Source organism: Paroedura picta, chromosome 12 (assembly GCF_049243985.1).
Source record: "Paroedura picta isolate Pp20150507F chromosome 12, Ppicta_v3.0, whole genome shotgun sequence".
Classification (NCBI taxonomy): Eukaryota; Metazoa; Chordata; class Lepidosauria; order Squamata; family Gekkonidae; genus Paroedura; species Paroedura picta.
Window position 1 is genome coordinate 16792684 of NC_135380.1, and position 13780 is coordinate 16806463.

Below are 13780 nucleotides of genomic sequence, written 5' to 3' on the forward strand. Positions count from 1 at the left end.
GCTGATATCACTGCCCGGTCAGAACAGCTCAATCAGTGCCGTGGTGAGCCCAAGGTCACCCAGCTGGCTGCATGTGGGGGAGTGCAGAATCGAACCCAGCATGCCAGATTAGAAGTCCGCACTCCTAACCACTACACCAAACTGGCTCTCTCCCGGGGCCATCAAGAAACCCTAGGGTTTCCTGAAAGCCTGCTCTAGGGACTAGAGAAACTAATACACATACACATGATTTCCCCGCCATCTCTAAAGACAGTGCAGCAAGCCATGCATGCCCAACAGCACTTCCTGATCTATCTGAGTGCAGCCCTTGCCTTACCACAGCGTCAAGTAAGTGGATGCACCGGAGGAGTTCCACTCGAGTCTCACAGAACTGGCGGAAAAGCAGTCGGCCGATGGGTTGCTTGTCACACAGGCTGCTGTAGTCTCGGTCTGCAAAGGAGGAGAGGGAAGAATGGTTATACCTCCTATGTGGATGGACAGCATCCTCTGACCCTCAACTGAGCGTGATAAACCCATCAGGGGGACCATCAAGGCAGATGGTGGACACAGCTCAGTGGTACAGCTGTTTTGCATGCTGAAGGTCTCAGGTATGGCCCCTGGCATCGTAGTTGAAAAGGACTGCATGTGGCAAGGCCAGGAAAGATTCCCACCAAAGGCCTTAGAGCAGGGGTAGTCAAACTGCGACCCTCCAGATGTCCATAGACTACAATTCCCATGAGCCAGCGTTTGGTGACAGGGGCTCATGGGAATTGTAGTCCATGGACATCTGGAGGACCACAGGTTGAGTACCCCTGCCTTAGAGAGCAGCTGCTAGTTAAAAGTCAACCAAGCTGGGCTAGAGGGACCAGTAGTACAAAGCTGTAGAGAATACTGGCCGAAGATGCATAAGCTCACTACATACATCAATTCTGAAAGGGAAGCAGAGGGCTATTGAAGGCTAAACTGTTATTGAAGCAATCACAGAATCATAGAGTTGGAAGGGATCCCTCGGGGTCCTCTAGCCCAACCCCCTACAGAATGCGGGAGATTCACAACTACCTGCCCACCCACAGTGACCCTGATTCCAAATCAAACAGAAGTCTTCACAGAAGAGGCACAGCCCAAGGCACAACCAAGTATAATCTCTGCGTGTTCACCCCATGCGAGGATAGAATTTGAGAGGGGCCGCAGCTGAAGAGTCCGAGTGACATAACATGCAAGTTGCAAGAGAAGGGAATAAATGAACGTGCATTTGCACAAACATGTTTTACAAGTATATTACCACGTGTATTATTTTCACAGCAGCAGAGAACGCACTTTAAACAGCATCTGGCCTGACTGATGCAGGGGTTCCAAGTACCTAGAGATTTTATCCTGCAGGAGCACTAACTGCACTCAGTGGTAGTTATATTCCTATAGTACCAGAGGTGGGAAATCAATCAATCAATCAATCTCTAACTGTGAGGAAGAGTGCTTGCACTCGAAAGCTCACGCCTTGAATAAATCTTTGTTGGTCTTAAAGGTGCCACTGGACTCTGGTTTTCTTTTGTTTGTGTTCAGCTGATAAAGAAAGCCACTGAAACCACATGATTAATGGACTCCTGCTGTGGATGTGAACACAGTTATGGATGTGGACATCACTTCGATATTGAGAAATACAAGTAAGCAGATGTGAAAACAGCACACGTGGTAATATGCTTGTAAAACTTGCTTGTACAAATATGGATGACTTGTAATTCCCTAATGGCGTCACTGGGGCGCTTATTTTGATACGCTGAACATATTTAGAACATCAGCAAACTGTGTACGGCGTGGTGCTCATTAGCACTTGGCAACTCTGCCCAGGTTTCTTGCCCTCATGGCTACGGGAACAGGCAGGGGAGTAGGGAGGCAACATCTGGCAAAACGTCACCAGCTGCAGGGTGGGGTTCAGTGGAATCTCCAGTCATCCAAAGGACAATTGCCTGCTTTCAGTGTCTTGTGTAGCTGTGGGGGGAAAACATTTCTTTCGCAGAATGAGCACATGTATGCCAGTTTCATTACTTCGCTTGCAAGTACATTTGGATGCAGCGTGCAATATTTGGATTATCCTGAATAATCCTTAAAAAAAAAAAAAAACACCTCACTAGGTTTATATCCCACACAGGAAAGCCGGTTGGAGAGATGGGACAGCAGCCCGGAGTGGGTGTTAAGCGCTGAGTGGCACTTAAGCCATGAGACACGCTCCTCCTCCAAGGCCAGAAATATTAAGTGGAACAGATAGCTGACCATGCTGATTTTTTAATTTACAGCAGTGGTTCCCAACTCCCGGTCTGGCGCTCGGTCCTGGTCCGTGGATCAGTCGGTACCAGGCCGCAGCTCCTCCTTGTCCTCCTCCTTGGCTGCTGCCTCGGGGGATGCCCTGCCACTCTGCCGCCAGCTCACCTTTGGTGCTCTCCAGAGGCCGCCATGGCTGGGGCTCCCCCTTGGTGTGGCACTGCGCAGCTGCTGCTGGCAGCACCCCCTAGCAGGCAGCGGGAAGTCAGGGGCGCCGGTGGGAAAGCAAGTGGAGCAGGGGCTCACGCGGCAGCGGCGGCATCCCTAGGCAAAAGACTACCCCTCCCCCCAGGCCTCTGTAAAATTGTCAAGCATTGACCGGTCCCCGGTGATAAAAAGGTTGGGGAGCACTGATTTATAGGGAGTTTTTAACATAGGGGAGAATTCCAAAATGTGATCCTCCACCTACCATCTGAAAGGGTCCATTCTACAGCCCTTTAGGTCTCTGCCACCTCATTCCCTGGAATGTGTGAACCAGGCTGAGGCTACTTACAATCCAGAACACAATAACCTCAGAACATGCCCCGTTGGTGTCGCCAGGATCTCTAGGGAATGAGCAAGTCTTAAATTTTTTTTTTAATTTAAAATTAAAAATTTTTAAATTTAAATATTTTATCAGCTGTCCTGGCTAGAGAGAGGGCATTCAAAATGCTAACTCTTCAAAAAGCGATGAAGCCCACCTTCCCTCCCATAAAGATGTCTGTGGGTCATGCGTATAAACCAGCATGGCTGACCTTTCTCAAGAAAGGCCCCACCCAAATGTCACGGAGGCTGGTCCCATACTATGCTCAGCTGCACACTCTGAATTCCCAAGCTGTGGTGACCTCGCTTGCCACCCAGGACATGCTGGGACTACTTGCTCCACTGTCCATTCCTGTATTTGTCAGGCCCTCGGCCCTCGGCCTTTACCAAGTAGGAAGCTGTGCTCTTTGGTCCCTTGGTAAACACAGTTCTCAGAGGCAGCAGCATGAGCTGTCTCACAACTCAGCATGCGCTCTAGGGAACTTTCTGCAGCACATCCAGAGGGCTAAGAGTCACAGATAGTTCTCAGAAGCCTAGGAGAAGAGCAGGCTTATTCAATGTCTGCAGGAAGGAATCAGAACACAAGTTAATTTGTCCTCTGTCTGTGTGCAGCCTCAACCACAAGGTGTACCCTTGGTGGCAGCTGAAGGCATTTCTTTGAGTCGCAGAGAGGAAACCTGGGACAGCACATAGCCTTTGAGCCAACTTCTGGCATCCTTCCAAATGGGTGGACAACCATATAATATATTAAGCACGCGGAATATCAACATGACAAACATGCTACAGGCCAGAAATATTAAGCGTGCTTCCTAAGGAGTTACTTCCAAGTATACCTGCTCAGGATTGCACTGATAGTTTAGCATGATGATAAATTCATCAGGAACTGTGAAGGCCAATTTACCAAGTAGGCAAACAGGCCAATTTACCAAGTAGACTGACACGGTAAGCCTCTGCCCCAAAGGTCAAAGGGGAAAGGTCAGAAAGGCACAGCCTTTTGCTAACTGTATGCCACATGAACCATACTGGAGGGGGAAGGGGCTCTCCCTTGGGCACTTGGCTCCCCACCCACCCACACCCACACACACTTCTGGCATTCCTTTAATCAAAACACAAGCCACTGTAACTTGAGCACCATTTGAAGCACAGCATCTCAAGCCTCAGGCTTCATGACTCGCATCACGATCTCACCCACGGAAAAGTAACCCAAGAAGTTGCTGAACTTCATGATTCTGGGCTGTACCGCTTCAGGCTGAAGTGGGGGGGGGATCACATCATCAAATGCTTCTGCACATTAAAAGCATCCCTACTCAGAGGGTGAGAGAGTAGGACGCTGATCTCTCCCCCTCTCCGACACGTCACCTCCTCAAAACTGCAGCAGCAGCATCTCAAGGGTTCAAAGCAATCCGCCTACGTTAACTCACTGGCATCCTTTCAGCAGGCCTATGAGGCAGGCAAGTGTTATGGTCCCTGTATTGCACATGGGAGATTGGAAAGTGGGGGGCAGGAATTTGCCTGAAGCCACAGAGTGAGATCACAGCCAAGGTAATATTCAAAACAAGGACTTTCCAGTTCGTAGCCCCGTCTCTGAGTCACAGCGCTTATACTAGCACATTTTCAGACTTCCAGCCTGACTCGAAACCCTTCCTGTTAAAAGTCAGTTTAACAACCCAGACGGCAGACTCCAAGGAAGTCCCGCCATGTCTCGTGGACTGCCCTCAGGTCATGCCAGTGAGCAAGAGAGATGGTTCCAACAGGGACCCTGATCTTGTACTTCAGGAAAGATCCGGCAGCCACTGTGCTGTAGTGGAAGAGGGTGGGGTATTGAAACAAGAAACCTCAGTTCCAACCGTCACTCAGCTACAAAGCATGCCGAGTGCCTGTAGGCCAGTCTCCATGTTTAAGTCTACCTGGCCATGCAAGGCTGTTGTGAAGATGAAGCAGCTAAGCTCCATGTGCACCAGCCAAAGCTCCGGAGGCAGAAGGGAGAATGCAGAGTGAAACAAAAAGGAAGGAGTCAGGCTGCCTCATAGGGCCCTGATTGGAAAGCACACGGATGGTGCCAAAGAAGATGTAATGGTTACAGCGGCAAACCACAAGCTGGGAGCCCCAGGTTGAAATCTCCATTCAAGCTCACTGCTGGGGAGAAAAGCAGGGTATAAATTTCTAAATAAATAGCTAAGAGAAACTGGGCTTTGCCAAACTGGGTCCAAGCCCCTTCTCCGACAGGTTGCCATGAGCCTACCACCTATAGTTAACAGCCCTATAACATCTCCCCTTTCTCAGCTTCCCACTTCGAACGTGATGACCTTACAAGAAAACCACCATCAACGCGATCCTTTTCCCACAGGAAGCTGCTGAAATGATACCCCACTGGTACGATCCTGCCAAAAGTCATGCAGGAGCACCTGAGTCACCTTTTTGGTGTAGGAAGGAACATCCTGCTCAGTTCCTTCCTTGTAGGCACATGGCACAGTGTCCAAGTTCTCTGGCAAGCAGGTCTGGCTGGTTCTTGCAACATCACCAGCTCCGCTACCGTGAGCAACAACTGACCTTCAGCAGGCTGCAAGGATCTGCCAGACCTGGTTTCATCACTCACCCAGGCTTTTCCGAAGGTCATCGCACTGGCTGATGTGTGGGAACTTGAGGATCAATCTCCATTTCTTGCTCCTCCCTTTCCGTTTTCCTCCACCACCTGAAAAACATGGGAAAAGAAGGGAGGAGGGGATTAGCTGTGGAAATAAGACTTCCTTGTATAGTTTTATCTACGGTCTACACTTGCCGTATCCTCCAAGGCACTTGGAGAAGGATAAATGAGAAGGATGTCAGAAGATGGCAGGGAGGAAGAAAACTTCAAAAGACAGGCCTGGCCATTAGGAAGGGATGGTGTGCAACCAACTGTTGAGTCCCTACACACAGGTGAGGAAACACCATTCTAATCCATTTTTCAGCCTGGCCCCCAATACAATTTAAGACTGAAAGTGACACCTAGATACAGTCCCAGCATGATATAGGGTTTGGCGAAACAGTCTCAGATACTGGAGAGCCAGATTCAAATTTCACTCAGCAAGGCGGACACTGGACTAGCCACTCTATCAGTAGTAGTAGAAGAAGAGTTGGTTCTTATATGCCACTTTTCTCTGCCCTAAGGAGTCTCAAAGCAGTTCACATTTGCCTTCCCGTTCCTCTCCCCACAACAGAAACCCTGTGAGGTAGGTGGAGCTGAGAGAGTCCTGATATTACTGCTCAGTCAGAATGGCTATATCAGTGCTATGGCGGGCCCACGGTCACCCAACTGGCTGCATGTGAGAGAGTGTGGAATTAAACCTGGCTCACCAGATTAGAAGTCCATGCTCCACCACTACACCAAGCTGGCTCACATGTGATAGGAACAGCAGAAACCTAAGACAGGAAAAGGAACTATAATCTAGTTCATGGTAGAGATGGCCATGGTTATGTGACACCTGGTGCAGAAATGCTGCTCTTGACTCCGAAGCACAGAAATGAGGCCATTGCATGGAGGTGATTTTAGAGCTAGGTTAAAGAGAGCAGGAATGAGGGTATAGGTATCAAATTTTAACCAGTATATTGGCTGGTTAGAATTTGATAAATGCAACTGTTGTGCTTCATGGGGGGGGGGGGGGGACCGGAAACAGTGCCAGACAAATATATGCCACCCTGAAAAGTCCACTGGCAAGGGAGAAAGGGTTAGAACTACAACCCTTGGGAGCGGCATTGGATGGCCAACTTTCAGATGGGTCTCCTGGAATTACATCTCTAGACCGCAGAGTTCAGTTCCCCTGGAGAGCATGGCTAACTTGAAGGTTGGACCCTATGACATCATATTCTTCTGAGGTCCCTCCTCTCCCCAAGTCATGCAGTCTCCAGGACCCCCCCCCCCCAATCTCCAGGAATTTCCCAGCCCAGTTGGCAACCCTAGGCAGAGTATATGTACCCCTCTGCCACACAAGCTGTGTTGCTCACCAAGACACAACCCGAAAACCCCATCTTAGGGTTTCTATTCTTCCCATTTGCAGTTGGGTTTATCCCGTTTCCACTTTTGTCACCAGCGAGGCCAGGCCTCCCCCCCCCCTGCAGATGGCCTTTCTGTGACCTCAGTGGGTTCGCTGGGCTGCCATGACGAGGGATTGTGCTTTCGGAGCAGAGTCTACAAGTCGGAGACCAGAGGTGGTTCCCACTTCCTCTGAGAACAATGCTTCGTCCTCCAGCCTCGGCAGCTAACAGTCATTTGGCTTCCTTATCTTGCTGGCGGGCTTCGTGATCGTCCACACCAGGCTCAGGGCTGGGCGCAGACCAATGTGCATGCTGGCACAATGCAGCCCCTGGCACAAGGCAGACACCGTCACTTTCTGAACGCTGGAGACCCCAGGGCAGGTAGTCCCAACAAAGAGCCAGCTTGGTGTAGTGGTTAGGAGTGCGGGCTTCTAATGCGGCAAGCTGGGTTCGATTTCCCACTCCCCAGCGGGGTGATCTTGGGCTCGCCACAGCACTGATAAAGCTATTCTCGCAGAGGAGTAATATCAGGGCTCTCTCAGCCTCACCCACCTCACAGGGTGTCTGTTGTGGGGAGAGGAAAGGGAAGGCGACTTTAAGCCGCTTTGAGACTCTTTCGGGTAGAGAAAAATGGTATAGAAGAACCAACCCTTCTTCTTCAGTAATATCAGGGCTCTCTCAGCCTCACCTACCTCACAGGGTGTCTGTTGTGGGGAGGGGAAAGGGAAGGCGACTGTAAGCCACTTTGAGCCTCCTTTGGATAGAAAAAAGCAGCATATAAGAACCAACTCTTCTTCTTCCTCTTCTACATTTGCACACACAGTGCATACTCATCCCCCATCATTTAAAATAAAAATCTGAAGATTCTAAGCATGACAGCTATTGACTGCATTTGAATCCATTTGTGCTCCCACAACAAGCCTGCGAGGGACATGGTGAACAAAACGGCAAGCTTGCTCTCCAATTCCTGGATGAGAGGCCATTGGAGGACTTTTACTATTTAAAGAAGCACACTAGAAATGCAGAGCATGTACCTAGTCCTCATTGTTGCATACAGTTGACATCTGTGTGAACAAGTGGGTTGAATTCAACAACACATTTCCATAACAAACTCCTCCCACTGCAGATTCACTCCTTGTGGTGTTCCTGGGGTTCTCCCTTTACCCAGGATCAATATTTTGGTTGTACTTGGGCTACAGCAAGCCTGGGGAGGCAAAGAAGTCCCATTCTACCTCTGAAAATCCCTTTCCCTCGATCTAAACCAATACCTGGTGGAAATAACAAGAAAAGATAACGCAGGGCATGTATATGTGCATGAACAGAACTCTATCCACCCCAACAGACTGTCTTATGTTAATTACCCCACTCTGATTATTTTTTAAAGAAGATTCTGATCTTCATATAAACTCAGTTAGAGCAGCACAGAACAATTCGTTCCAGGTGGGTAGCCTTGTTTGTCTCTAGCAGCAGAACCAAGTTTGAGTCCACTGGCACCTTTACAACTTTGCTGGTCTTAAAGGTGCCTTTCTCTGGACTCAGAACTCTGCTCTACAAAACAATACAGATTTCTTCTACGAGAAGGATCCGTGCAATCTAGATGCCGAAGGTGCCCGAAACAGGTGAACGTCACTGAGGTTTGCGGGTTACTGTGGGGTATTCTTGGTGTTCGCTGGAAAAAACAGAGATCTGGAATGGCTGAGACTGTTTCCTCCTTTCCCTCCCTTGGCTTCCCTCCCCCCTTCTCATTCACACGGAGGCCTTAAATGCTTCGATTATGAAGTAATCCCTGTGGGTCCGTGACATCAGCACTCCTGCTGACTGCCCGGGGCTGGTCGTCAGCCAGGAACAACCTCTCCCATTGACCAGATGCCATCTCAGGAGCGGTGACGTCAAGGTAAGCAAACAGGAAGCGAGGAAGACCCCACACGGCAACCCAGAAGGACGCCCGAGCAGGCTGCATCCCAGCGCAAAACTTCGAGAGAGCCCTTTCTGTCTCCAGGGCTCTCCAGGGAGTAGGCCGGGTAAGAACTTCCTGCTGGAATCAATTCACTTCCTCCTACATGAATAGGGCCAGCGTCAGAGCTAGAACTGGCTCTCCGTAAATGCCACGCAGGAGAGAATTCAGCTACCCTCTCCTTTCTGCTGCTGCGGCTCTCAAGGCCCCCACCCCTCCGAAAAGGGACTGAAACCTTACCAGTTAGGGGGGGGGAATGAATTGGAGGACACTGTTACTATGGATTTAGATTGTCTTATTGCCTCCTGCTTGTATGGCCCTTGGCCAGGAACAGCCCGAAATCCCTTTTCCCTCCCAGGTCCCACCATATCAGGCTTAGGAAATTGCTAGAGATTTGGAGGAGGGACCTGTGGAGGGAGGAATTAGGAAAAGGGTTTCACCTGCAATCTATGATATGCCATAGTTTTTGCCCTCTGAAGCTGCTATTTTTTCCTGAGGAATTTATCCTCCTGCGCTCTGGAGATAAATTATAATTCTGGGAAAGATTCATGTCTCCCTTGGAGGACCTACACGAGAAGGTCATATAATCATGGCCTTAAAATAACTGCTGACTCTGACCCTTTTTGGTAACATCTGGCCTAATGAAGTGTTTTAATGAACTTGAAAGCTCACACCCTGTCTTATGTCCTTGGTTTGGCCCTAGGAAACGGTATTTCATGGACTGTATTTGCCAACTCTTCAACATACTACCCATGTTAGAAGAAGAAGAGTGGTTCTTATATGCCGCTTTTCTGTACCCGAAGGAGTCTCAAAGCGGCTTATAGACACTTTCCTTTTCCTCACAACAGCCACCCTGTGAGGTAGGTGAGCTCTGATATTACTGCTTGATCAGAACAGCTTTATCATGTTTAGAAAACATGCGACCAGGCACAGAATCTGCAGATCCAGAGGGTGGGTGAGGTACCAAAAAACCATGCACGCAGTGCGAACAATCAAGTCATGCACAACTTGTGATTCCAAAACATTTTGTTGCTAATCATAAAATCGCCAACAGAGGAACATCAAAGAGAAATTGCTGAATTCATAAGAGAAGTTTAGGTCTCTCTCTGAGTCAGGTCTTCCCAAGGCCTTGACTTTTCCTTTGTCACTACAGGTGTTAATACATTTCATTTCCCACCCAATACAGGTGTTGATTAACTCAGCTACACATCTGTAACTTCCTCTTGCATCTGCATCCTGGACTAGATTTTACATTTTGACCAGAGCAGTGGGAAGTGTCTCATTCCCATGCTGAGTAAACAGATTACTATTTGGATTGGATCATGCTTGGAACCAGATTCTCTTTCTGCATAGGACATTTACCTTCCTACGCATTTGATGGTGTGGGCGCCAGCCTGAAAGCTTATACAGAAACATATCAGTCTTTATGGTAGAACTGGACTCTGGTGTTATTTTTTTATTATGTTAGGGGATGTACAAAATGACTGATGGGCTTTTCCACACAGTCAACTTGGGAGTCAGTCCAGAAGCATCAGAACTGAATTAAGGATGGTTTTTCTGCATGTCTGCTTTCACTGTGAGTTTTCAATTGTGAAGTCAGCTTATCTTCTTCTGCATGTGCCTTCATGTGCCTTTCAAGAGAGGGTGCTGCCATCATCTATGGCGTCACAGCCCCCTCCCCTAAAAAAAAACCACTGAAATATCAATATATTACTTGGATGTTTAACAATGAGCCTATTGCTAAACACTCCAGTGATATATTGATATTTTAGTGCTTAAAAAAAGAGAAATCATTTGTCTCTGGGGAGGGGGGGAATGATTTGACCACAACAGCCCAATCATCAAACCACAAGTTGGAAGTTGGGGGAGGAGTGGGGGGAGGAATAAAACCAACTGAAACATTACACAAAGGGGGAAACTGACTCAAGTTTTCCTTCCAGAAAAGCTTTGGAGTGAAAGTGGTCTCAAAAGAACCAGGAAAATGGGTCCGAAGAGAAAACCATTAACACAAGAATGCATGTGGAAATCAGGGGATAAACCAAAGCAGAATGGCAGGGGTGGCCAAACTGTGATTCTCCGGATGTCCATGGATGACAAGTCCCATGAACCCTTGTCAGCATGGCCAATTGGCAGAGGCTCATTGTGATTGGAGTCCATGAATATCTGGAGAGCCACAGTTTAGCCACCCTGGCAATATGGGATCAGAACCAACAAGAAAAACCCATGTGGCAAAGCCCAATGACATGTGAAGAGCACCCAATAAGCCTTCCCTACACTGAGTCATCTACTATCTGATTGGCAGTGACTCTTTAGGGTCTCTGCAGGGCAAGGTCTTTCAGATCAAGTACAACGATATAGGCTAGATATCAGGAAAAAAATTTTCACAGTCAGAGTAGTTCAGCAGTGGAATAGGCTGCCTAAGGAGGTGGTGAGCTCCCCCTCACTGGAAGTCTTCATGAGGCTGGGAGTTCAATCCCAGCAGCCGGCTCAAGGTTGACTCAGCCTTCCATCCTTCCGAGGTCGGTAAAATGAGTACCCAGCTTGCTGGGGGGTAAATGGTAATGACTGGGGAAGGCACTGGCAAACCACCCCGTATTGAGTCTGCCATGAAAACGCTAGAGGGCGTCACCCCAAGGGTCAGACATGACCCGGCACTTGCACAGGGGATACCTTTACCTTTACCAATGGTTTTCAAGTGGATTTTGCTGTTTCACACAGTAAAATCCACTTTTAAGTGGTCACTAAAGTGCTTGAAAGGTGTATTATTCAGCAGAAGTGCTCTAAAAGGGGAGAGGGTCTTTTGTTCAGTCATAGTACTCCGAAATATTCCTGCATTGCCTTCTCATGACTCCTGAAGGGTTTCACTGCTGTGAGGCAATCATATGAAACAGACTTGAGGTCTCAAAAGTCCACTGACTCCCCATTTGGAGGTGGATCTAGTTGCAGATAACTGCAAGCAATGCCATGCTTTACATAAGTTGGCCAGTTTACTGACCTGATTGGCCACGAGCCCAGGGGATACTGATTCATCCCTGGTAAAAGATGACTTGGTTCTTGAAGTGGGCAGAAGCAGCCACAAATCACAACCACTGAGAACCTACCGCCCAAGCACAAAACGGCCGAGTACAGTGTGATGCCTCAAGACAAAAATCGAGGCAATCTCGCTGGAAGCTTGCCTCATACGTAATTCAGGGAGTCTGAACAAAGTAAGCTTGCTTGGTGTTCATGTTTGTGCTGAAAATTTCCCAGTATGCCTATCCAGAATTGCTGTTCTACAGCTTCTGGATCCCTGAAGTTCAGAAACCGTTCTTCATGGAGAAAGTCTCCCCAAATGTAGTCAGGATGCAACCCAGAAGCAGGACAAATAGAATACCACATTGCATGGATGTTCCTGGCGGCAAGGAAGTCCAAGCAGAGCAAAATAAGCACGTGGAAACAGCTCAAGTTCCAAATCCCCACTTTCCAATGAAGTTTGCTTGTGTGACTTGGAGCCCATCATTCGCTTCCTCAGCCCAAGACAGAAAAGCCCTAGATACTGCCCAGAGGTCCTTGGACAAAGGAGGAGGTAGTTAGAAGGCAAACTCCACAGCAGCAGATCTGTATTCAAGAGCAGCAAACCGGTCCAGTAAGTTGGCAGTGAATTGCAATCAAAACAGCCAGCACTGTTCTGAGTTCATACACAATGTCATTTTTTTTGGTGGAACACATCTTATGCCGCTCTTGGTGAAACGGACACAGTCGCGGACATGACGTCTATCCGCCCCACTCCCACAAGCATGGCATGAGAGGCAGGGAGGCGGCCAACAGTGATGGTGGCAGAGGCCACAGCAGAGGTGGCAGCCCCAGCAACGGCAGTGGCTGAGGAGGTGGCGGACTGAACGGAGTCAATGCCGGGCCTGGACAGCCGCTGCCCTACTCATCCCTTGGGTGGCCCCTGGTGCCATTGCTGCCAGCAAGGGCCAGATTCTGATCCTCGGATATCTGTATGGTGCGGGTAAATGTAAGCTATTGGCATCTGGCTGGATTATCCTGGCCTGTGGCCTTTCAACCCTTAGCCCCGCAGCATGTGTTTAATGAATGAGCTTTTGATTTCCCTTTTCCTAATTCACAACAATAATGCAGCTTGCCCTCGCCAGCTCCTGGAGAGATTTCTTCCTCTTCCTCCACCCCGCCCCCCCATCACCCTTCAGGCAGATCCTGAACCCTCCAGGCCCCTTCCTCCACTGCACTTTAATGGAGCCAGATAAGGATCTTATTAAGGGCTATTCATACCTCACTTCTGCCGTCAGCAGAGGCCTCGATAAGAATGCAGACGTCTGGAGTTCCAATAAAAATGACATTCTTCCAGATGTTTCAAATTGATTTTCGAAATGGGGGAAGGGGTGGGCATGCCGGATGCTGCCAGGCACACTCGCCCTTCCCTCCTCTCATTTGGATGAGGAGCCTGCTCCGTTTTTAGAACAACACAGGACTTGCACAGCAGGGAATGTCCGTCCCATAAGGATAGGGGATGAAATAGTGACAGGACAGCGACACAGCTGGGATTAAAAGGATTAGAGACACAGATGCTTTTCTGTCTTTTCTAATCCTTCCCAAACGAATGTATACTTAGGGATAATAAATAAAATCCTACTGAGAGCTCAGATAAAGAGTGCTGGACCAAGATTTGGGAGAATCGGGCATGAATCCCCGCTCTGCCGTGAAAAGTTTTTGGGGTGACCTTGGGACAGTCACACACTTTGAGCTTTGCCTACTTTCTGGAGGGAGTGGTGGTTGTGAGGATAAAACAGAGGAAGGGGGGAAGAAGGAGGAGGAGGAGGAGAAGTTGGTTCTTATATGCCACTTTTCTCTACCCAAAGGAGTCTCAAAGTGGCTAGCATTCCCCTTCCCTTTCCTCTCCCCACAACAGACAACCTGTGAGGCAGGTGAGGCTGATTAAGTCCTGATATTACTGCTTGGTCAGTGCTGTGGCAAGCCCAAGGTCACCCAGCTGGTTGC

General features: G+C 48.8%; 1 protein-coding gene across 2 annotated transcripts in view; it reads right to left on the reverse strand.

Moving 5' to 3' along the window:
* The window catches only part of LOC143821387 (G protein-coupled receptor kinase 5-like), a 76963-nt gene that overhangs the window by 25103 nt on the left and 38080 nt on the right, over positions 1-13780 (reverse strand). Inside the window, exons 1-3 of one of the 2 annotated variants that reach the window (XM_077305285.1) lie at positions 6799-6899; positions 5414-5509; positions 317-429 (exon numbers count right to left, since the gene is read on the reverse strand). Coding sequence is in view for 1 of the 2 variants with exons in the window: in XM_077305284.1 (XP_077161399.1) it covers positions 317-429; positions 5414-5509 (209 nt within the window). In the remaining variant the exon portion in view is untranslated. Of the gene's footprint in view, positions 1-316; positions 430-5413; positions 5510-6798; positions 6900-13780 lie in introns of those variants that run through there. The other variant, XM_077305284.1, reaches the window with a different exon arrangement.